The sequence below is a fragment of the Rhopalosiphum maidis genome, chromosome 1, assembly GCF_003676215.2.
Source record: "Rhopalosiphum maidis isolate BTI-1 chromosome 1, ASM367621v3, whole genome shotgun sequence".
Lineage (NCBI taxonomy): Eukaryota > Metazoa > Arthropoda > Insecta > Hemiptera > Aphididae > Rhopalosiphum > Rhopalosiphum maidis.
The window spans coordinates 77,997,532-78,025,297 of record NC_040877.1 but is presented as its reverse complement, the minus strand read 5'-3'; the positions used below and the strand labels follow the sequence as shown (position 1 = coordinate 78,025,297).

Genomic DNA, 27,766 nt, shown 5'->3' with positions numbered 1-27,766 from the left:
AATCAAATGGTTAAAAATTCTTCTATAAAACTAATATTGTTGCAGTTATGAAATATGAAATTATATGATGCTTTTAGAAACATGATTTGCCCCTTAAATGTATTATTCTTAGACATTAGTTGCCTATACTAAACCCCTTAAGAACATTTATATTCGTTTAAGTATATATATAATTATAAATAATTATTGAAAATTTAAACAAAATAAATTACTGTCTTAAAAACTTCTGAGAATCTAATCATTGTTTTAAAATTGTTATCTCAATTTATTATTTTCATTTTTTTATTTTATAAGTTGTAGAAACCTGTTTCCTGTTACAATTTGTTTTAAATTTGTCATTAATTTTAATTCATAATCAATGCTCATTAATTTATCATTTAAAATTCAAAAAATAAAATAAAGTAGAAAAATTATGAAACCATTTTTTGAAGTCTATCTAGGCACTTTTAAATATTATTACATTTCTTTTAAATTATTTACCCATTATATTAATTTACAGTCGGGTAAATAGTCAAATTTTAGTTTAAAATTCTGATCCAATTAACATTAAAAATAATAGTCTAATTAACATGTAATAAATTAGTAAAATATAATTTTTTTCTCTGATGTCTATTGACAGATTTGTTTAACTATAATACTTTTCAATTATTTATTTTATTTTTAAATTCTCGGTGGGTATAAAGTATAGAAATTAATCAAAGTTATATCAGAATACACAATAAAAATAATTATGACAACATTTAGAGCTTTTTACTATATGGTAAAATTATTTTTCATACAATGTAATTCCGAGAGAAAATGAAAAAAAATCTAAATTTTTAAGTTTATTACCTAAAGTTAACATTCGGTTAACCGATGCAAAAAAACAAGTTACACTTGTAGATATGTATATAGAATGTTGGCATGGATGATGGATCTCATTATTTACTCAACTTGTTTGTTTTTTATTAAATTTTAATCCATAAGATACAAAAATCAACCTATAATAAAATTAGGTGCCAACATTTGTCAAATGAATTAGGTAGGTAGTAATAAGTATATTATATGGCAATTTATTAATTTAATGCATTTTTAATGTTAATCATTTTCAAATTAAATATTAATTCGATAATTTATTGTTATATTTAAGGTTATAGAATATACCTGGTTATCTGCCAAATTCTATATGTACTTAACCATAACTGGTTTAGCTAATAAAAGTAATGAATCATCATTGTATTCACTATTCATGTAAATAAATAAATATTTTTTCTAAAAGCGGGTTGTTTGAAAAATTGAAATATTACTAAAAATACAAAATAAATCAATTATGTTTTAAATCTGTAATCTGTTTATAATACTTAGTGCTAATCGCTTGTTTTTATACACTGTTCAAGTTCTAGTTGTGGTTCGCTGTCAACAGCAATTCTTGGGCCTATGGTACTTGGACCATCGATATCGATCGATGATTGGGTTCCCGAACTACCACCTAAGAAGAAACAGGTCGCTCGGCAGCAGACGCCCCAAGCGAAACGAGAGCCAAGTCCGGACTTGCCGCCACCACCGCCGGTGGTTGACGATGACGAGCAAATGTTTGTGTCGGACGAACCGTTGCCGCCACCGCCACCGGAAGCCATCTGGCCGAAGCCTGAATCGCTGAGGAACGATAAGTTCCTACGCAATGGCAAAGAGAAGAGACTGGAGAGCAGCTTTAGCGCCGTCGAAGATGTGCTTCTTAACAGAGACTTTAATGCCAGCTGCGGCGGCGTATCAGCTGGATTGTTCAACAACAACAATCACCACCTAAACGGCCACCAATATCAGCACCAGCACAACGCAATGAGCGAAAAATCAAAATCGCTGTCTTACATATACGACAGCCACAAAGCAGTGCCGCAAACTCCAGTCAAATCGTTTGCCATTGAACTACTGCAACCGCCTCTGCTGCCACCGCCTCCGACGCCATTACTGACAAGCGCGACGACAACCGACGATAAACCAATGCAGTTTCCGCACAACAGCGTCAAAGAATTTGGTCGTTCGTCGAGCGTCCGTCGTAACAAACTCACCATACCCAACAAGGACTACTGTAAGTCTGAGTTCTCGGCCCGGAAGTCCGTGTTCCAGGGTTCCGCGGTACCCAAACAGCAGGTGGTCATGTCCACCGTCAAACCGCCTGCGTTCAGCGCGACTATTACCACGGTCCAAAGCAACGTGGTCAAACATCAAATTTGTACACCACTGAAAATCGCCAGGGACGTGGACAAGAAGGCCGCGGTGGCCACTGCCAGGTCTCCTTCTGCCTCCAAGACTGTTGCAGTCGTTGGGCCTCTCAAGTCATCGGGCGTATTTCCGCCGTCTCTCGAACCCAGCTGTCCCCCGACACTTTACCAACAGTGAGTACATTTTGAAGATTTAGCTGTAATAGATATTTATTTGATAAATTATCATGATTATTTCTACAAGCCAATTACTTGATGTCTTGAATGAACTCTTCATGAATTATAGCGTTTGTCCCACTTTATTAATGAAAAATATTGTATTTATAATTTTTGCCAAAACCAACATCATAATAATTTGATTATAAGATTATGTGGTAGCGAGGCTAGTGATTATAAATTTGTCGTAAATTTAAATGCGTATACGCCAGAATTATTTTTACAATAGTTGTATACTTATATGTGGTAAAAAACAAAAAATAGGATTATAGGTTTATTTATTATACTTGTTTTTTTACTATTTTTATTTACCGAACAAGTATAGCTGGATATCGAACACCTATAAAACCAAAAACAATCGGATTATGGATTTCGTTTAAAGTTATTTTTTTTATAATCCGTTCGTACGTACAATTGTCAAATCGTGTTTCGTATATAGCGAACGGATTAAAATAAATATATATTTTGTAGAGCCTTAACTACTCGAGCATTTATGGCCACGTCGTTAAGGGGACGCCATTTTATACGAATTTACTAGTTATCGGTAGGCGTGCTCGCATTATAGTTGGCCTATATCGTTTTTGTCAGGCGCACTTGTGTGGTGTTGCTTGGTGAGAAATTCAAACATAATAAAATAATATTATTATTACTATTAATTGTCGATCTTTTTATTTTTATTTTATATGCCGGCCGATTATTTCTGAAAATATTCGATTTGACTACACCCGAAATCACCGATCGGTAATTTAGGCCAAGGTATAAAATAGTATTTTTCTTCCCTTGGCCCTAATCATCGATTTTTGATTTGATTAGTTATGTAAGTGACTTACATTATTATTGTAATCACTATGATGTTGTTGGTAAAAAAAGAAAAAACCGTCGCAATAAATAATAAATATTATTAAAACGATTTCATAGGCTATAATAATAATTTAACAATGTCTTTGTGCGTAGTAAAAACAATGACAAATTAACACACATTAATCATTATTTGATCGTTGTTGTATTATTCTTCTCAATCTAAACGCAACAATAATGATTTCGTTTTTGAGGCCACAAAACGTGTAATAATAATAATAGCGTTTTGTTTTATCTTAAAAACATCTTTACAATTTGAGCGTCAGGCTAAACGAAAAAAAATATATTACACCACTGTGCTTCTGTGTTGTTTGTACATAATAATAATATACTTTCGTACAAATTGGGTTGTTTGTGATTTGAAGATGTCGAGTAATGTCGATATTATTATGGCGCGCGCTTATTGTACAGTATATTATGTAGGCCTTGTCACATTGTGTGTGCGACAAATCTACTTTTACGTGCCCGCGCCGTATTGTCATTGGTCTATCAGCACGCAAACACTATACTCCGGTAGTCTCTTCATCAAAAACAGGATATGATAACATCACCGCGACGATGATCATATAACATTTGTCGTGTTGAAAACCGATCGATCAGCAATAGAGTTGCCGCCATCGCGGATAACAATAATAACATAATAAACCGTACAAGAAAGCTGTTCCGGTTCGTTAACATAATAAAATCGTAAATATACAATACACTGGTACGCGTTTTCCATCGCACATCATTATCGTTGCATTGTATACGCGTAAAAAACTAATTAACGAGCGCGCTTATATGCGTGTGTATGTATGTTTTTCTAAACTCGAATATTATCCGTACATACCTCGCATTATACGGGAATTACCAAGAGCCAATAAATTGTATGTCTATCTCATGCGATGTGTTATATGTTTCCAAAACCCTTGGAATCTTGGAAAATTGTCGTGACCATAAACGGTGTTTACTTAGTATCATGTTATATAGATCATAACGTGGATAGAAACGGGGCACTACGAGAGAAGAATAAAAACAGATATTGAGATAATTTTCAATGAACCAAATATTTGAAAATATTTCAATGTATCAGATATTTATAGCGAGATAAAAATTGATAATGAGATAAGCATTAATCACTAAAAAAAATAAAATTCCCTTTGGAACACAGCGACAGCAATTGAAGAAGCAGACAACTGCAGAGAGCTTTGAATGAAGGAACCTGATAAAATCAGTAAGACTTGTAAAGTAAAATGGCCTGTAAAATCTTAAAAATAAAAACTTATGGATCGTAGGGATGAGGCAATAACCAAGATGACGACGGAGGTCAGAGAGATTATATGTTTGAGTTGGTCACAATAAAGCAAAAATTATAAACGGAAAATAGAAAATCAATCGAAAAAAAAGCATGATATCTGCCCCCGCGCAAGTGATGACGTTGCGGAATGTCAATTACGTGTCACTAGTGCTCCAGTGTACCGGCTGTCGACCTGCGATATCGTCTACGATACGATAACCAAACGACAGCTCACTATAGGTACGAGAATGTATGTACGGACGACGGCGATGTACACGAGTCATTATTCTAACATAATGTAATATCAATATTTATTGTACGATATATCATAAATATATTAGTTATGCGAAAAACAGCGCTATCGATGGACGCGTGAGTCCTCATTAGTAACAAAAATAGCAGAATACTGTGGCTAAACGAAAGCACCAGCTGACATACGCGCGAGGGTTAGGCTCAATGTCAAAACTAGAAAGTGATAGTCGTCGCGTGTCCGAGACGTGTTTCGTTCGCATCTTACAACGAAAACGACGTATCAGGTTACCGCGGTCATGACGCTCATGTCGTATGTTAAATTGTATTAGCGTGTACATGCGGCGCGGGAGTGTCAGACTTTCATGACGTTTTTTCACGCTCATAGTTCAGTTTTATAAATTTTCAAGTGCACTTATATTGTTTTATAAATATATGAGTTACTGAATAGTAGGCACTGAATTATCGCCCCAATGCTAAATGATTATTCGAATATGGTATAGAAACAAAAATTTAAAAAAATAATTTTGTGTCAATCATAACCATTTATTAACCCTGCATTTCGCAGTCGGAGACGATTTTATGGTATGTTGACACAATTACTAGATATAAATAATATGTTTTTAATGTTTTTAATTTATAATACAATTAAATACCTTACTATTGGAGATATATGTAAATTATTTTAGTATGAATTTCTTTTTCACTAGAAGTGTTTATTTTAAACTACAATTAATAGGCTAGGATTTTTTTTTAATAAATTTAAACATATAATAATATGACGGAATCTTTTCTGATGAAGAATTTGAAAAATAACCTACTTTAGATAACTTTGGTTTTTGTGTAGAATAATACAATTGATAGAACAAAAAGTAATCTGTGAGATTAGCCCTCATCATCTTCTAAGACACAATTTTGAGAAAAAACGTGTCACTTATCGAAAATTATCCGTGTCAATTGTTAGTCACAAGCAATTTTTTAATAATTGATATCTTTGAAAGAAAGTTGGATATTTAATTCTCACAATCATTATGTAATTTAATTATATACATACTATTGTCTTTATTTTGGTAACTCGTAATTTGCTAAGTACTTATATATTAATGAATAATGAGTAATATTATTCAAGAAAATAGATTTTTTTTTTTTTTTAATCAGCTGAAAAATCAAATTAAACATACACGTGGTATTATACTAAAATGTGATAACATTTACTTAACTTTGGTTTTAGGCGTGATTATAGATAATCAATCGTTATTATATTTATACGCATAAAGGCAGTGCAATTTACATACATTTTAATTTATGTGTATTAACACCTATCGCACTCGACTTGCATCGCCCCCTACTATATAAAGCTCACTTCACTTCCGTTATAATCTAATATATTCATTCTTTCAGTTTCGATTTCCGTCGTCATAATATTTATTATATAGTTTTATGTAACAATACCGGTATCGCAGTTTTTCTTGCGTTGCTCTAAGCAAAATCCAATTTAGAAAATATAGGGTCGGGGTAATATTATTTTAGGGGTCTTAAATATTAGTTAAATGTAATTTAAAAAATACACAGAACATTAAAATAACATAATTGCATTAGTGAACAAAATTTTCATTTACAGAACATAAATTAATTTTTAATATTTGTATAATATTTAAATATAATTATTAACTATCTATAATAGATAGTTATAATAATATCAGTACAAATTAAAAATATTAACTAATGTTTACTGATATACATCATGTAGATGTCTAACAAAACAGGGACCCGGGGTCCGAGGCTGTAGCCACCTTAGCCCTCCATAAGTTGGACTCTAGCCCTGAGAATACTATATATATACGCCATAATAATATTACTACACTTTATAATGAAGACACGATTGCTACAGTACAGTGCAGGATAATGGATTTTATCGTTATTTTAAATAGGTTTAGGTAAAACCTGCGTTGAACTGACGAATTTGGTGTGTATACTCGCGCGCGCGCATATTGTAGGGATCAATCTAGAGCGACTCTAAAAGGAAATAATAGAAACGGAAAGTGGAAAGTGCCGCGGATAAAATAATACGACGTATTTTACCTACTTATATTTTGATAACTCACTATTTTTAATCGACTAGGATATACTACAGATGTCGAGGATTTATACTTAAACGTTATTATTTGTAGTGTCGTCGTGACAATAGATAATGTGGCGGCGCCGCGTTGTTATCAGCTCGATCTGTGTGTATTCGTGAAAAATTGTGCTATTGTCACGTCCATGATCGTGTACGGGTGTGCGAGTGCGCAAGTTTTTGTATTTAATTTCGATCCGGACAAATTCAATTAAATAGGCACAATGAACCAAGTATCGAATTTCACAACGACCGCGTGTATTATAATATTATATATATATATATATATAAGCGATACGCGTTGCACTAACAGTTGGTAAATTGCTTTTTTTCTTTTCATTCTCTCCGTTTATTATATTTTCTTCTTCTCCTTATTCTATTTAACACTTACATATTTGTATATCCTTCGGCGGTCGCGTAAGGATTACATCTCCGCAGTGACTCGCCGCTCGACGACCCATTATTATTGCAACGTATACATAAGATAGGTACAGACTACAGATACTTTATTATAGGTACCTGTACCTACCTATTTCATTTGTGCGCATAATGGATAACGCGCTCTCGTGTGCATATGCGTGCGTATATGTGTGTATTTGTGTATAATATAATATAATGTACGCCAAACAACAAAAAGGGTGAAAGTGTCGCGAAGACGCGAACTGAGTGAGAGTGTCACAACTCACGGCTGCCTGTATCATGTATATATATATATATATACCAGCGAGTATTGAACGTGTGTAATGTTTTAAATACGCGTGTGTGGACGACGTCGGGTGGATGCGTATATAATAATGTCAATATCGTCGTGTAGAGTAGGTGCCGTGCGACAGTAATGATAATATTACTTCTCCCAGCCGTGCACGGCACACGCCCACGTTTGTCATTGTTTTGTTGTACATGCGACACGATTGTACGCGTCGAGGCTTTACCGAAATCTCGTCTACTATATTTAGTAGCCAATATTATAAGACTATAAGAGATACTTATACCTACCCATGATATGATATAATAAAGTGCCGCGTCGAACTGACGTGAAACTGATAACGCTCATCAGCGTTCTCCTAAATGTCCACCGTCGCGCTGAATAGTTTCAAACATACGACCATGGTTGTTCATAGTACTTGTTTTCGTAAATGTATAGATGTATTATAATATACTTTCCCGGTCGTGTCATCTGCCTGGAAAGTGGAAGACAAACACGTAACATCGCTGAACGATACTACGGTTTTACTGTAATATACAAATAACCGTGATCGGTGTAGGCGGCTTCTGTGGGGGAGGGTGGGGATGATGGGGTAGCGTGGCAACCTCAGTCGTATAGTAATCGCGACTTCACGTAACGTCTATCGAAACTGGATTTGCACTCGCAGCATTATTATATATTATTATAACACAGATAATCTATCTGTGTATATATATATATATTTGTGTGTGTGTGTGTATGCACGCACAAAAAATACACGCGTATAGAAAGTAGATCTGCCCGCGACCGTCCGCACGGCGCGTGTACATAAATATATTATTTATACGCACGCGATGGCGCCGTCGTCTCTTTATTGGTACATCATGATGCTTCCACTGTTGTCGACTATATTGACTATAATATGTATGTCGTATTATATAGGAAGTATATATAATATTATACGCCGTAAAGGTACGGTAGGTTATACATATATATATATATATGCCAAAAGCACGCCGCCAATATTTTTTCTTTTAATCATGAATTTATTCAAATTTTGATTTTTAAAAATTTTAAGTAAATATATTATATTTATATACGCAAAAGGACCATATTTTAAATGATTTAGATTTTTATATATGTCAATAGATTAGTATAAGAGACTAAAATGTTCAAATAACTAAACCCATTATCACATGGGCCAATTTATTATCCAAGGTGAATACAAATTTAAATAATTTAAAAACTATTTAACTCTTCGTTTGAGTTTCGATATAGATGTTATATCAACATATAATCAAAAAAAATAATTCTAATGAAGAATTAACAAAAAAAAGAGGTGATTCGGAATTCTAATTTTAAAAAAAGAAGTACATAATTAACAATTGTAAAAATCTAGTAACTTAGAAGTATGATTCCAAAAATATACTACAAAACCACAAAAATCAGAATTTCAATAAATTAATTTTTGAATAATAACAAATGCGAGCATGCTTGGTGAATACCATCAAGCATAAATATAAATTGCTATTGTTGCTTAACAGCAGTGTCAGTATATAGCATAGAATTTTTAAAAGGTCACGCCGTTATAACAACTGGAGCACATCTTCTGCTGTACCACCATCATAATATTATATACTATATACATAATGATATATAGGTATGCCTATATAGATGTGATACCTATGTTTAATGTTAAACCGTCGTTGTATCGCACGACCGGCGGCGAAAAGACTGAATATTAAAATAATAATGTTATTATATATGGTGACAATCAGAAAAAAGTGTGTTAGTTCGGTTTCCGACACGATTCCGCTCGTGTTCAGTGCGACAGCCGAATGCGCCTGAGATGTGTTTCGATAGATAATAGATATCGTCTGCATAATATTACACGATGCGACGGTCGCGGACGTGAATGTCGCACAGACACTTTATTATGTCGGAAAGACTTCTTTTACTTCTTCATCTCAGCCCCTGAAATAGCCACTATAACGGAATTTTGTCTTTATCCGCCGCGGATTTGGGTCTTTTCATTTCTATACGGATCGTAACAGATCTCGTAGTTCCCCGTATGTAGTAAAGCGCTCATAACTACAACACTTCTTCAATGTGTTTAAAAAAAAATTTACTTACACCAATATGATATGTTTGTGGTTACAAACATGTTTTCGGGATAGTCACGGGAAGATGGAAGGGGGAGATTTCTTAAAAAAAAAAAATTAAAAATTAATATTTATAATATAATATTTAGTACTCCCATTTCATTATATGTTTTTTCGTTAATGTTTTTAGTATTGGATAATTTCCAAATAGCAAGCGTGTATTTACTATTTAGTAAGTTTGATTAAACACAAACAGTTCTATTGCTTCATTATATTCGTTTTAACCTGATTGTATCACGGAATATAAATTTTCACAACTGTATGTTGACTAGAATATCGAGAATATGGAATGAGCCAATTTATAAAAAATTCAAAATATGTGTCCGGAAGTGAATTTTAATTCTAAAATTTCGCAGTATAACGATTGGTGAATATATCTTTCTTCACAATAATTTTTCATTAAATACAACAAGATTTAACAATGAAATAAAAATGTTTTTGTATGCCGTAAAAAATTTAACCATTTTAAGATATTTTTTTAAGTCTTACTTCTTTATATATTGTAGATTGTAATCGTATACAATTGTATTATATTGAAATGTATTGAGTTTTGGAGGATAACATACCCGCCCCATAATCGATTATCACGCGTAACAACGAATTAGTGTGTTCAATATACTCGTATATTTTTTATAGCGTTATTTTAAACAAGAATTACTCAATGTTCGCCATTTTCGGTGTCGTGGAGAAGAACTCGTCTCGATACTAGTGTTATATAGGTACATATTTTATATATTCACCGTGTGTTTCTTACGACACCGGTTATTAATCGACCGACTTACATGTTAATTATTTTACGTTTATTGTGTGTATAATATATAATATAATAACAGCTATTTGTCACCACCAACTGCATCGTCTGCATCCGATCCACCCGCCCTTGTCACATTCAAATACATAAAGCGTTAATGAGTGTGCAAGATTATTAAATCACCCGTTAAAAACCTATGCATACACACGCGCGTTCTAACTTGCATATGATATAATAATGTATAAAAACGTAAAGACGACGGATTTTTTACCATATTTATTGTATTTATTGTTGTGATGCACTAATGCTGCTCGTGTCCAGACTGCTCTGCAAAAAGAGTCGTCTCGGAAAAATGATTTTGTTTTTTAAATTACTTGCGTTACTACTCCGAAGTATCAACGTATTATATTACACGTCGATATATAGTGTGTACGAACACAGAATACGTACTTCACGATCTGCAACTTTTTATCGTTTTCGTTTGATTAAACAAAATCGACATAATGAAATGTAATATATTGTTATGAAGTTTATATAGTTTCTGCAAAGTCTATAAAAAAGTATTACGCGTACCTATTATGATTCACGCGTGGGTCACAAAAAATATTATATTACGACTTACAGAGTTTTTTTTATAATATTTTATTTGATAAGATGGCGCAGTAGACAATGAACAATTTTATAGCAATATATATTATATAGTATATTATTTTATAAAAGTTACGCGCATCATGCAAATTTAGCGGCTATACCCCGAAACCGTTTACTGTTATATTGCGTTTTTCATTAGGTATATAAGTACTGTGTTTTTTTAGTTTAATGGTTGCATATTTCTCGTGTGCAGATTTATTACTAGTCATGAAAAAAATTAAACGTCCTGCCGTGTATGATATCGTTCTAACGTGTTTTTAACTATAATATTAGTTACAATCATAACTGACACGCAGTTTTAGAGAATCTTCAGACCTTCAGTTGTATATAACTTTTAAACATTTTAACAGCTCTTTTGTGGGACTATACGTGAAGCGTGCAGTTTTGTATTCAATTGCTTTACAACTTTATCAATTGAAAGCGGATACAATTTGTGGGAGGGAAATGAATAATTCGAGTGTTGATATAAATTTTACTACAGGAGTAAATGTCGCCCAATCGCCCTTTCGCCCGTACCCAAAGTTCTGCCTTTGAGTTCAGATCGATAAACAATAATGGCGTAGAGGGGAGAAAAGGGATTTGTAGGACGGCGTCGCGGGGCCGGTCATTCAGCACGCCTACATGTTATGATAATATTATCTACTTATAGGAGGTACTTGTAGGCAGTACAATATAATTTAATAATGTAATACACTTGTGTACAGCTGCCGCAGCCGTTTGTGGCCCGCGTTATTCCGTCTCCGTTATAATATATATAATATTATGTACACCCGCCCGCATAATATGACGACGATTCATCACCGTCGCATTATATTATATGACGTATGGCTTTAATATTTTATATACTCCTACGCCGCCTCTCCAACATTTTTCTACTTATACATACGCGCTCGCGTATACTTATAATATATTGTATAAAGTAATTTATTAAGTATATTTATATATATATTCTAACCTGTGGAGTGTGCCTTTACATAATGTGTATAATACGTGCATGTGCATTGACTGATGACTACATAGCTATAGACCCTGTTGTGTGTGTGTGTGTGTGTGTAGTGTCATCATCGTCGTCATTAGCATAAAAACCACGTGTGAAAACTGTTATTTATATAGTATTATACATTTATGTGGTATGTAGGTAGTGAGTAGTGTTATGTACGGCTTCATATTATTTTGAACGTCCTGCGTGTCATATCATTATAATAATATTATGCCCGGTGAAGTTCCGTGTATCTATTGAGTTTTTGTACAATATACTCTAATGTCCAGTATTGTTGTTGCAATAAAATTTTAATTTACAATTTTTTTTTTAATAAAAACGATTTTGTGCGAACAAAATCAGTGTTTTGTAATTGTTGTTAAATCGTTAATTTTTCACAGTTTATAGAGGAGAATATTATTTGTGCTAATGCGTTATTCATTGCCCCAATTCATAAAAACATACAATTGTTTGTAAATTATAAAGAGTCTGGGATCATTAATGTATTCACCCCCACGCAACATAAGAATAGCTATTTATGTCGCTACTGAGTAGGTATCTACGTTTCATTTTGGCGTCACCTTTTTTCATTTCTCTGAATAAATTCACTACGTGAGAGATCGAGTGATCACAAACCTTTTAAACCTACGGTAACTGATATGATATATATATATATATATTAAATATATTATACACAATCATGTGTTTGCGTAGTATTTTAGTTATCCTAGAAAAACCTGTTGCGACCTACGATATATGAAAACAATGTTTGTGTTTTTTAAACGCGCGCCTGTCTTTCAGCGAGATGATGCGACGTACGCGTGACGTGTAGGTACATATTATTATTATATTATTGACTAAAAATATACTTAAATCTTGTATATATTTTTATCATTATCGACGATGATGTATTATGAATTTACCAAATCGGACCAAAATATAGCACACGATACTATCGTCATTCGTCATAACACCACTACCTTGATTCCCGACAGTCAATGCTTCCCTATCCGTATACTTACCATAAAACAGATATCTATATTCTATATGAATATTTAATACAATCATTATAATCCGACGGTATATAACGATGACACCGACCGAATTAAACAAACCGTAAAATCATATATGGTCGACTAATCAACGTATCATTTATTATATAAAAGCGAACCGACCCAGTAATGTATAGTACATTAATCGAGAAAATTACGTTTTCAATTATATTTAAATACACATGCACATATATATTTCGTATATGGAAAAAATACGATTTCGATCCACGCTATTAATCATTGTACTATTTTTTTTCTCCGATCCCGCACTGCAGCTAAATAATAATAATATAATGTGTCTATCTGCAGGTCTCCAGAGTCGACGGTTAACATTAATACACATAATATAGCCACACACATTATTATCGTTATTATTGTTATGTATATTATAATATTATACACTCGCGCGCGTAGGGAAGGAACATGCAATAATAACGTCAGCGGTCGAACAGTCATTAATATGAATTATTATTACGCGCACAGACTTGTGGTCGGCGTCGGCTGTAGACACCTATATAAAATAATATATGTGTACATCACGATCGTCGATCGTCACTGCAGCGCATACCCTTTCGTATGAAGTGAAACAGTATGTAGTAGTAGTAAATATAGTAATAGCATAATATAGCATATAGTAGTAGCAGATTATATCCGAAGATTCTATATCTCTGTATATATACAATACAATTGCTTATATACCTATACTGCAGGATATAATCTATTTATTTATATATATACATAATATAGAGTACGTTTTACGTAACATATTATGTTATGTATGTATATTATATTTTAATATGTGTATATATATATATATATATATATGATGTGACTCGAGGGCATTGCGTGATTACGTTTTTGACCGTCAAATAATTTCATTTATTATTATTATTGTTGGTACTTTTATATGATAACTTCGTACGTACCTGTAGCACTTTCTCCGCACCTAACCAACGAAACGTTTTCGTTTTCTTAGTACATAAAATAGACCCTGCTTATACATGTAAATATATACCAGACCAGCTTACGTGTTATTCAGGGTTCTATTTATTCTCTACTGCAAGTTTTTGAAACGAAATGACCTACCACCATGATTTCATCCACCTATAACATGTTGTGGAGTTTCATATGGACAGTAATTTCCATAACGGATTTTAATTTATATTGAAGTTTGCGGTTATTATTTACTTGTCATATAAAACACGTATTCTTTCGTACATAGTATATAAATTAAATATAAAATCGACGTGTATAATTGTTATATTTCAAATTTATGTCATGTGTTAAAGTATTGCATGGAACCATCATTGGCCGATCTGCTGTTACCAGTTATTAAAGATAATTTTTTCGTACATACACCATAATAATTCTGCCCTATGTTTATAATATGGATGGTTATACATCATTACTATACAATATAAAACAGTAAATATAATTAATATGTATATGATACAAGTCAATTATACTTGTATCGTTTGTGAAAATCTTTAGTGGTTTGGAATCAAAAGAACGCTTGTGTGCGGTCTTTCGAGTAAATTAAGGACTTGAAAGTTTGGTCATTTAATAACGTACCTATATAATAATATATTATTGGATATTATCACATGGTCGGGGAAGGAGTGAAAAGTTGGGATTTTTTAAATTTCACGTTTAAAAATGTATATAAAATATCTTTATAATAAAATAAAAATAATTATCCGTGAATATTTAATAATAATCTTCGGGTTGATTTTAACATGTTTAATCAAACCAATGTCTGTTGGTTATAATGGTTATATAGGTGTACAGGTACCAGTTTTTTTTCATTTAATTCGTGTTAATACATTTTAAAATATATTTTTTACGAAACCTAGTTTTAACACTAATGCTGCAGTATATAAAAAACTAACTGACGAAAATCGAACCATTATGTATAAAAATGTGTATAGGTAGAAGGTTAAGTGCACAGAAATATGTGGAATGTCTACTTTTGTACAAACGGCTCTTAATTAAGTAACGCGCATACATATAGATAATTACGGTGATTGGATTTTATTATGTTAAATAACCTTCTTTTTTTAAATGTTTTTAAATAAACGAGTAAGTAACGCATATATGTATAGAAGGTTATTTTTATTATGTTGTATAATGTGTACGTAATACGATAATATATTACTCATAGATAATTATTGATTTAATCATTACCATAATCTTCCGGGATTTATTTATAAAACATAAATTCATAAAAAATCAGATTAATCTTTAATATTACACGATTAAGTACCATGCTATTTATTACTATATTTATTGCATTATATACAGTATCAATAATAATTATAATTTACAATTATTATAATAAAGCAAAAACATTTTTTGCGATAATAGTTTTGTATACATATATAAATATATATATTTTAAATTTAACGATTTGCTATTTAACAGCGTGCAATTCTGCAAGTATAATATAATAATAAGAATGATCCAAGTTCATCGTTCATGGTAATTAAATATAGCATTTTATTATATTTGATATTTGAAGTAACCGTAAGAATAATATTAGTTTATCATTGTTAGTTGTTACGAACGTATTCGAAATGTCGTGTTGCTCAATTACCTTATTACCTTTAAATGCATCATTTAATCGGTACACTATAATAATTGCGTAATAAGATTAAATTGTTTAAATCTACTCTCTTGAATCTCCGTCGTTTATTTCGGCGATTGTTTAAAAACCCGATTTGCGTTATTTGAATACTAATAATATGTACGTCGCTTATTCGAGTTTATACGATTGTACACTTGACTAATTATTATTTACTTATATTCGCGATTATCCGTACAATATAATATGAGTAATATGACTTCGCGATTCGTGTAAAACATATATTAATTTCCAAAAAATAACTTTCTCCATTTATCATAAATCATAAGTCTCGGCTGCGAAAAAAACAACGACGTTCATATTTATTTATAACTCAATATTTGAAAGGGAGTATTCTAATACGAAATTATCGACGTTATTATTAAGGTGTCAAACAGTAATGTACACATATCCTATGCGTCCGTGTGTTCTACGAGTAAAAAACCATGATATAATAATCTACGCCGTCGATGTTCGTATGGAATATTTGGAAAAAAATTCATGGCCAGGACGACACACGAAAAGCCGTTGGAGTATGTTTTTTTTTTTTGTTTGTTTGTCGCGAGGTGCGTGTGTGTATATAGGGCGGCAGGTGCAGTTTGTATAATATTATACTATAATTTCTCGGCGGTGACATACAAATAAATAAGCTAGTCGTATGTAATAATATAATACTATATGTCTATATATTACAATATTAACTTCATGTATTATTATTCGACCGAGCAAGGGACGGAATTAATTATTATTATAAACATAATATGAATTATAAAAAAAAAACCCTAAAAGTCACGTTTAAGAAGTGCTCTACACGTAAATTGTAAATCGAAACGGTTTTAGGTGTGAACGAAAAAAAGCCGTCGCACCCCTTCCACAAACAGGTATTATCCGTTTCGCGAACTCGTTCGTGTTGCGGATTGGCTGCATTGTCGTCTGTCACACCCGCTACGTCCGTGAATTTTCGGTCAATCTTGCGTTTGTGCAGTTGTTTGTTGACCGATGCAACAAAACAACAATTAAAAGACTGTCGGATTACTGTAAACGCTAAACTTATTTACTACTACTGATAGGTAGTTACTACTACTACGAGTATTTACTATTACCACTATTTACTACTACTTCTACTACTACGAAGTGCGCGCGCTATATTTACTACGACGCCGATGGCGTGGCGGGGTTCAGATCGTTGGGCGGGTGTAGCGGGCGGCAGCAGCGGAGCTCAACGTTCGGTGTTTACTGTTTCAGTCGATCAGTCGTCGCCCGACTGCGGTACTGGTGATAAGTGCGTTCCATGCCCGTTTTTGTTACGCATACATTTCGTTTCAGTTTTTAATCCCTCGCGGTGTCTAACCGGTTATCGGTCGTGCTTTTAAAATTGAACGGCGCGAGTGTTGTGGAAATATTGCGCGCGCGCTCATTTGTACGCGTGTGTAATGTGTGTTCGGCAATTAGGGTCTGGACAACATCAGACACTTTGAAAACAACACCGTTGCATATATTAGTCATGGTATTCGGAAGCGGAAACAAGTTTCGGATTAAAAGGTATGTTGACGAACGGTGGTGCGCAGGCGTGAATCTAGAAATAAAAAAAGGACGGGGACAGATGAAAAAATTTAATTCAAGTACATAAAAGCAATATGCATTAAGCTTAAATTTTAATAGTGAATAAAATATTCAAAATGTATGCATATTTAACTCAAGTAATAATAACATATTAATATAGTGCCACAGATATATAAATATAAAGTATATTATATGTACGTATATTTATATATCTGTACATAGAACATAACGTTTTCCAACGAAACTGATATTGACACAAAATTGAAAAAAATGTTGTAAAAGCGAGTTACTACCTTATTCATTGCGCATTTCGATTAGTACGTCTTTCTTATGTCTAATCTTTAAACATTTTTAAGGTGCCTAAGGGCTGTGAGGAGGGCTTTACCCCCATAGCCCCCTATTGTATACGCGCCTAGTGGAGCGGAATTTTTTTCCAAATTCAATATTGCACGTAAAAGTTACCGCGCCCCATTCACGCACAGTATATACAATTTTTTTTTTTAATTTAATTAGTTGACTGTTTATATTTATTTTCTCGTAAATACTTATCAAACACTTTTTTCATGCGAATGTGCGATAACCGATATCATGCGGTGATTGTCGTAATTTATTTAAGCTATTAGTTATTACACAATAGGTTAAATGCCATTTGGAACAATTTAAATGTTTCTAAGCGTTATAATTATTATTTTTCATAATTTGTACCATCTTTTAAAAATTGCAATACTATCGTTTCAATGTTAAGAGCGATTTTAACTAATTATACTGTTATCGAATAATATTTTATATTTTATTTAAACCGATGATGACGATTGCAAACTATCAAAGTAGTCGAGCAAGTGTGTGTAAATTCATGTTCAGTGATGTCAACAAAAATTAATTGTTTTAACCGTAAATGTTAAAAAAATATCATTATAGCATTAAAAAGCGGTATAACATGATGATAATAACTGTAAACTGTATAATCTCGTAATTGTATATCCAACGTATTATCGATATTATTATTTTTGGAAGTAAGACTTCTTAATAAACTTAACAGCTGTTAAAACAATTTAACGGGTTTCGTTCGTAGTAAACCGTAAATTTTATTTGATTATCGTTGGTTATTTTCTCCTTGACTCAAGTGATTATAATTTATAATTAATTAAATAATTATATTATATAGTACGCAAACAAACACTTAAATCATAATTATAAGCTATTATTATCTCGTTGAAAAATTAAATTATTACATATTATTATCATTTATCAGTATCACGTTATATGTCTATGCTTCATGAGATTTTAGAATTTATTTATTCATTTTATTCATTGAGTTTGGGTGTGTATTGTACAATAATGGATAACATATTCTATAAAATTATTTGTACGTATTTATAAATATAAACGCAAGTGTTTATTTCCCATATTATAATGTTTCTAATTTAGTTCTTATTTCCGTTTCTATTTATTATGTAACGATAACTCTGTTGTTATCAAAAAATCTATTTTCTACCTTTTATATTTGGTTCCAATTCCCAATAGTCGAACCTTCTTTTGATGATATAATAATATGTCACTGTGTAATATATAATGTATTGAACCAAATAAATTTATACATTAAATATTGTTTTGTCTTCTTACTATTTATTGCATTGCATGGACTTTAATAAATTAAGGTCTGGAAAATAGTTGTTTTTGTACTCCTGCAACTGTCACAATAATACGCACATACAAGATAATAATTGACCTGACATGTGCACTTTTTACCTTGTACCAATTTATACACAATCACTGCAAATAGTAATATTATAATGATATCATCACATGCGTCTTCGTCGAAATCATATCTCTAGTTAATAGTGTCAAAATACATTATTTGGATTTAACCGTTGCTTATCGTCTACGTTAATGCGAATTGTCGTATTGGACTTGCATACATATTATTATACTATATTATTATAATGGTAATTGTATACACCCGGAGAAGCCGTAAAACGATACTTGATACCTTAATCTATTTCGAGTGGGAGAAGAGCGGTGATGAACAAACAAAATGTAATTAAAGTATAATATTATTATATTATTTTGTCTGAATGAGCAAGTGTTGATGTGACGAAATGAGATGACCTCACGCGAAATAAAGCTATCCTCTGTATATTACAGTGCTTTTGCGCTGTGTACGACCCTCGACCATTTACCGAGAATTTATTAGAAATCTATTTTAATATGAGTGATGATATTAGTGTCGTGTGTACTTTGGTTCTTGAAATTTTATTTTAACTTCTCAAAAACTAACGTCATTTTACAGGTGACTAGGAAACTAGTACCTTTCCTAGTCCAACGATATATTATATATTTATATGTGCTTGTAATAAAAAATAATAGCTGCTAAGAATATTGAAACAAATTTCCCATGTCAAAAATTATATTAGTTGAAAATCTTTTCGAGAATTATTGCGCTTTGCACGCGCCCACCTGTGAGCTGTGGGTTTCCAATAATTTTTTTACTACTCTACTATTATTACTATTTTTTTTAAGTATAAAACTATAAATTATACGCATCCGGCTGGACGGCGGTGGTCGTCATAGTCGTTTTCATTATCTCCGCTCATTTAATTATAACAACATGTACGAGTCGATATTATTTATGCGTTTCATAGTGCACGCCCCAAGTAAACTGCTGACCCCTGCTTACATGCCACTCCACGTTTATTTTTAATTTTCATTGAAAGCAAATTTTGTCTATTTTACGTGTAACGTGTACCTGTATTAAATGACAAATCATCGTAGATATGTTCACAGAATGACCTCCGTACGAGAAGATATTCTCAAAATAAAAACTTAATATTTACATCCATTTTTGAATTAAAAAAAAAAATTCATATTTGTATATATTACCTAAAAATACTTATATAATGTATGATAAGTACAAATTGCAATCAATAGAATGTATAACGATTTTAATAACGAAACAACATCTACTTGATGTATTTTTTGTTTTTACATTTTACTCAATTAGTATTATTACATTGACTAAAAGTCTAAAAATAGAAAAAGATAGAAGCTTGGACCACAACAATTTTGCCAAATTTTATCAAATTAAGTCCTTCTTAAGTAAATTTCAAATTATTCTACATAATTTTAAATTAAACTCAATATGTATTATTGAATTAAAGGTTATATAAAATTTTGTATTTGTGGTACAGTGGTTCAGTATCAGATGATTTAGATGGAATAAACAACTGTTGTTTCTTCTATAGAGAATAATATATAACCGAGTATATAACCATATAAATATAACACAACTATTTAATCATTTACCGTAGATTAGATCTGTATGTGTGTGTCTACATGTGTGCTACTCTGTTCGCTTATTAGATATAAATTAGATATTGTATGTAAATGATGTGATTGACGTAAATAATAATTTGTATTTGTATGTTAATAACAATTTTGAAGGGTGTAGGGCTCCACGTATTGTAGTCAATGTTACAGGTCCCTCCAAAAACTTGGTCTATTTGCGAGCATAGAATGTACATGTACCTAAACCAGACTATCATTTCTTCAAGTTACTTTACTTAATAATAAGTTCCAATATTCTAAACACTTTGCGAATAGCAAGAGACCATATTGTGAAAACTGTTATTTTTTTGTTGAATGGTCTTTTTACTCCCACCTCATATTCTCCAATATACCGTTAAATTAGGACATTTTAACGCGTACGACACAATATTTCCATTGTACGCAACAGCATTCAATGCGTTTTTGTAACTCTTTTCAGCGAGATACTGCCTGTTCGGCAAAGAGATGGGCAATTAAAAATCGTCAAAAGAATACAATATAATATGAAAACGTTCTCTTAATAATTATTGTATCCGCCGTCGCCGCTTTTTAATTGCTATCGTCGTTTTCTCCGTTTTATTCGCGTGGCATTTGCGATGGTGGCGGCGGTGGAGTGTACAGAAATACGAAAGCGGAAGACAACGACTGATAATTTACTACGAATGACAATCGTTAACCCGATTGTAGGGCATCGGTTACAGTCGGTCGGTCGATCGACACCGATCTACTGCCGTACACCGGCTGTTGTATTTCGCGATTTGCTCTTGAAAAATTGGTGGGCGAGACGGAAATGCTGCTGCCCTGGCTGCTTTTGGGACCGAAACTATTTCTTTCGATTTTTTTTTATTTCACATTTCTTAACCGTTTGACTTCCGTCGTCTACACTTGTTTTGGATAAATGAGGTATAGGAGCAATAGCTTTATATTGACATAATATTATGTTCCTCCTTGTACTATTTGGCATAGAAAAAAACTGTTATGCATCTTTAGACATTTAAATACTAAGCAAAATAAGTGCTAATTTATTTTTTTTACGAATTGAAAATCATCACGAATGTTTTTAAACACTCATTAGTTTCGATAACTAAGTAACTGTAATTACAGTGTTTTTATTAATAAAATTTAAAGGTTATTTTCAATTAATATCATTGATTATAAAATATATACTTGTATTTATAATTAATTTTAATAACCATATTATAATCTTATTATAATTATTTATATTTGTGTATACGTATCGTAAATTATATATAGTATATATTATGAATAATTTATATGTAAATTGATAATACAAAAGTACATTGTACTAAATGCTTTGGTATTTATTTCAACTGTGTTTTTATTCATATACGTTTTGGTAAAATTATATTTCATGTACAATAAAACGATAACATTGATCATATATACTGTTTCTAATGACGGTAAAAATATGTATAGGATTTGTTTACTATGCGGTTATAGGCTTTCTTGTAAATTATAATTTAATTGTGTGGTAAATAATGTAAATAATCAACAAAATAGTAATTTTTGTCAAATCAAAACTGAATTAAAACTTTTCAACAATAGTATCAAATTCATAGTATCAATTTTGTTTTTATTATTAAAAAAATAACTGCTAGTTAAATGATTTTAAAATAAACTAGTGATTACAGTTACACAGATATACAATATTAATATTTTAGATTTTTTGTTTGTATTCTTAGTTTTATTTTAATTTTAATGGTGTATGCACCAGTATATTACAAAATATTATATTGTACCTTATATCATTGATTATACTTGCTATTATAGTATTATATAAACGATATTATTAAAAAAAAACTTAACATTTCATTGTAAGTTCTTTATACGTTACACGTCGTCACTCGCTATTTTATTCAGTATGTCTAATATTACTTACGTTCCCTCTCGTACGACCACTAGCGCAACAAATAATAAAGAAATAATAATATTATCCATATATTAGGTTTTAGCCGCTGTATTTTTAAAAGTACAGAAGTTGCGTAGTTTGCTCTTGTTTCGCTAACTCCCCCGCGGTGGCGTCGGGTCAACATCGTCCGACCTGTGGCCCCTCGGCCCGCGCACTACTAGTTCCCCCCATCATTGTGCTGTTATGTCATAATACTGTTATGATAACGATCAGCGTGTGTAGCTAAAGACGGAGATTTACCGATTGCGCAAAATGTCAGTAGCCACGCGGCAGCAGCGATCCATTGTCTCCGTGTCTCTGGCCTGTCTGCAAGTGTTATATATCGAATCAAACCGTTATGACTTACATAGAAAATTTTATCATCGTTATTATTGATTTTTATAAAAACAATCTGGAAAAAAATGTGTTTAGTCATCGGAAACGAATAAAAACTACGACCTGTCAACTCCAATAATTTTTAAGTGTAACGCGACCGAATAGTGAACCAACGATTTATCTGACCGATATTGTTTCGTTTATGATCGTATATTACTATTATTGTTATTATTATTTCTACTGTGTGCATGTCGATCAGTACAACAGTTGCATATTATTATTCGTCAAAGATAAAGGACTAATCACGATCAATGACGAAATGTCCTGTTTCCTATATTAAACATTGCATTGCAATATAATATTAACATAATATTGACGCGCGTCTATATAATATAATAATATGTGAGCACTTTCATATTATTATTATTGTTATGCGCGGCCTAGATATCGATCATTGTTTTGTAAAATAATAATCAACACGCGGTATTATTACTATTATTGGCGTTAATAAAATTGTATGTGTAGTATGTACTATGTACCTACAATCTATATCTTATGAACATACCGTATTATATTATTCCCTTTCATTGATAATATATTATGCTCTCTATGTATATAGGTATTTAAATGCATAACTTAATAAATATATATATATATTGATAATATACTTATCGTAAACGTAATTATACGTCAAATATAGCATGCGTGGTGTGTTTTTCATTTTATGTTTCCGTGCGGTCCTCCTCACCAGCCTTCATAACCTAACAGGACGCATACAGTTCGTCGGGAAATTATTGGTAGTCACCAGGTGTATACTATAATACTTTAAACTGTGTACTATGATAATATATTATTATTAGTTAATAATAATTTAATTGGGGCAATATATTGATTACAGTATGTTTATTTGGCGTTGCCATGTTCGTTTTCTCCTTTATCTCCCTCGATCGTCGTTTACAGACATTCGGTTTTTCTAGATTGTATTAAGCGACGTCGTTTGCTCTGTTTCGAAGTAGAAATATCAACAATAAAACCTGGATGCAACATTTCAGTATTTATAAAAATGACTAGAAATGGAAAAAATACAGCAACTAACCAATGGGCAATGATTAACGTATTTTATGTTTTTTTATTTTTTTTTTTCTATACTGGTTTATCGCGATTTTATTCCGTTATTCCTATAATATAGTACTCAACTACTACTTATAATAATTAATAATAATCAGTAATAACTTGGTATTTTCAAATGGTGGGCGCGCGTTTGTCAGTTTAGGAGTGACTGTTGTTTTGCAGTGTGTATATTGTGCTTTTTCTGTTTTGACGTATATTTAATTTTTGGCATTTAGCGGCGATTGCGCGATGCTACTTTTCCGGGGTCTTGGTAGTTTGAAAAATAGGATTTTAAAATTAAATACTAAATAATATTTAACGATGTTTTTTTTTTTGGGTTTAGGGAAATGAGTTAGACGTGTTCCCGTATAAACGCGTTACGTAATTTGACGTCTTTTAGTTTTTTCATCATGTTCGACTGTCATTATTATTGTTATTTGTAATAATTCGAAACTAGCTTGTATTTCGAACCACGAACGTGAATGCATTAATATTATTTTCGTGTTGCAAAATTAATCTTCGAGCTATGGTATTACATACAGGCGATGGGGGTATACAATACATACATTGACGGTTCGACGTGCCTCAACAAGACAGCAGTGGTCGAAACACAAAATAGTTTATATGTATGATTCTCTTTGGCAGTCAGTTTCAAACATGAGTTTTTCTCTGTATATTTTTTTTTTTTTGTCAATCCGATGCCAAGGACAGACACGTACGATACCGGCATTGCACGTGTTGAAAAAAAACATTACATCCTTGAAATTCTTCGACAACAATCGGCAGATACATTTTGTAGAAAACACGGTAATTCAGATTTTAAAATTCAATCATTTTCTATCCATGCTGGGTGGAAATATATTGGTAGTTGGTACAAAGACAATGTATGTACAAAAGCTTGATAATTGGTAGATTTACTTTAATAAAACGTAATTACGTAAGTTTATGTGTTTGAAACAATTTTTTCTGTTTTATAAATGTTAGAAAAACACGTATTATAAATTTGAGCGTTATTGAAATAGAAGTAAAAACAAAAACAGTTTGTTAACTTGTAAAATAATAGTATATACACTGCACAAGTCTTCTGTACATATATATAAATGTATATGGGTTTGATTGACTAGTCATTAAAAAAAATTACTCGAGAGCGTTAGTTCTCCGAGACATGCGGTGGTGGGAGTAGATACGGTTCGATGATCGACTGCCCGTCTTCTCGGTCCACGTCGTTTCTGTATGTACTGTTACGAGCCCCAGTTCCGCTGACGACTATACGTATATGCGCTTACGCACACACGCACTCACGCACAGTCTCATATCAATATAATGTATAAAGTTTGATATAAAATCTCAAACTAGTCATTGTAGCTTTTGCTACGTTATATTTTTCTTCCCCTCACTCGTGTAACATTTTTGGGAACAAACATAAATATTTATAAATGGACATTATATTCCCATTGTATTTTGCTTATTACTAAACAAAAGCTATGAAACCTATGTATATACTATATACTTTCCACAAAATAAATAATTTGTTGAATGAATTGAGCATTCAATTTTCTTCAAAATGGGTTACGATAGATTTTGAGATGACAATTCTCAAAGCTGTCGAAGTTATTTGGTCTAACACTGAAATAATGGGTTAATGGGTTGTAGACTATATTCATTTTTATTCGACTAATGTAATATATTAAAACCTTTTTGGGTAAAATCATATGAAGTTTAGTAAAGTTGTTATAGGTAATTGTAAATTTTAGAAAAAAATTGTGCTGGCCAAAAATCGTGATGCCCAGATTTTTTAATTACACGATAAAAATGATAAAATTTGTTTTAAAAAAAATATTCTTAGGCCGTTCTCATTTGTGTTTTGCCCGGTTTTACTACTATTATAGTTAACCTCACGCTAAATAGATATAATGTACTGCTTATTTACGAAATTTGTGCAATCTCTCCTCTTATTATCTTACGTAAAAATGTAAAATATTTTAAATGTCCCTTCAACCGCGGTCGATCAGTGTTTTTGACATGATTGTCTCAGTATTGAATTTCTAAAAAGTGAATGGACCACGGTTTTTCATTGTCGAGCTGATGAATCCGTGAAATCTGGAAGTTGTGCGACGTCAACGAGTTTACGATGTATGGAAACTGGTTTTTTTTTATAAATTAATATTGTATTAGGTGTAGTATAGGTATCATTTCAGAATAGGTCCTTTCATTTTCATCGTCGTGAACTTGCCGCAGAATCGAAATCGTTAAAATATTATTGATTGAACCATCGTGGCATTCATTTCGTAGGTTTTGGATCTTGAAATGAAACCGGTAAATTTTTTGCATACATCAATCTGCAAAATTGAAATACTTAATTATCAAATGTCGGTCTACATATTTTATTTCGTGTGACTTGAACGAAACGCACGGAGAGTCCGAAATATTCAGTAGTCGCTCGTTATGAATTTATGATGTATATATAGTTAGCTTTTTTTTTTTTTTTTTATAAATCTCTAACAGTGACCTCTCCGGCGCGGTTTGTTTGATATGGAAATGGCGAAAAACATCTTTGTTATTCGTTGCGCCAATTGACGGTGGTTTAATAACAAAAAATGTGTTCTTCGACAGTAACAATAATAATACGTATAACAACGATACGTTTGCTCGCAGATTTAAAATTTCGCTGGGCTTTATTATACGCGGGCGGTTCGGACAAATCCGTGGTCTGACGATAAGTCGTATCGCTGTTAGAAGAATGTCGTAAATTCGCGCCGCGGTGCAATAAACTTTACGTGGGACTAGACCGCTTTTGCCCGACGACCGTTGTTGGATTGTCAGTACATATCTTGTTAAGGTTAATGACACATGCGCGTATCTACAACACAAACCCATTATATAGGTACCTCCCGATACGCACTTGCTTGTATACTTGGGTCGACGATCTTGTACGCGACAAAACGGTTTAATATAAATAAATATGATGAAAAACATCGCGTTCTTATTTAATGTAGGAAACGATCGTGAAACACTACAGACTTATTTCAGGGACGCCAGTCTTTTTATTACGAGTACTAATTGGTAATGATTACATGTAAAATCTATAGTGTTTTATATAGGTTCCCAAACAGTAATTAAGTCATTTTTAATCACTCACTTATTTATTTATTTTTTGATCACTTCATCACTTTTTCGAGGTAATTGAGTTTTTAGGTATTTTTTTTTACGTTTTAAATTGATATAGGTACTCAGTTTTAAATAGTAAATGATTATTTTTATTACTGTAATATCCTTTGTTCATTGCAAAAATTAAAATTTCGCAATTTTTTAGTTTAAATGTGGTAGATATCTTCAGTTTATAATTTTGTCATATTGAAAATATTTTTGTTTAAGAATGTTATGAAAGTTTATTAAAATAGTTATAGTTTGAAATTTAACTGACTAAGTTAAAACAAAATACATAGTTTTGAATTACTAAACATTTAAAATTAATATGTATCTTAAACTATGTTTCCAAGAAAGAATTAGCAATCACAGTTGAAATTTTAATTTACATATTACAGATACCTTACTGGGCTATATTATATAGTTATTTTATCATTCATAATATTAGATATAATAAAATTTCCAATAATTTTACTATAATATTTTAACAACGTTAATACGCAAATTTAAATAATAACAGTTTAACTGATGTACTTTTTAAAAAACTATATTGACTTATAC

The 27,766-nt window shown here is 31.9% G+C and overlaps 1 protein-coding gene across 4 annotated transcripts in view; it reads left to right on the top strand.

Annotated features, from left to right (window-relative positions):
- Nucleotides 1–27,766, top strand: part of LOC113555542 (protein Shroom) — a 173,842-nt gene that overhangs the window by 121,947 nt on the left and 24,129 nt on the right. For all 4 annotated transcript variants that reach the window (XM_026959952.1, XM_026959950.2, XM_026959949.2 and 1 more), the window contains one exon: nt 1,377–2,375. In XM_026959952.1, coding sequence (XP_026815753.1) covers nt 1,377–2,375 — 999 coding nt within the window. The remainder of the gene's footprint in view (nt 1–1,376; nt 2,376–27,766) is intronic.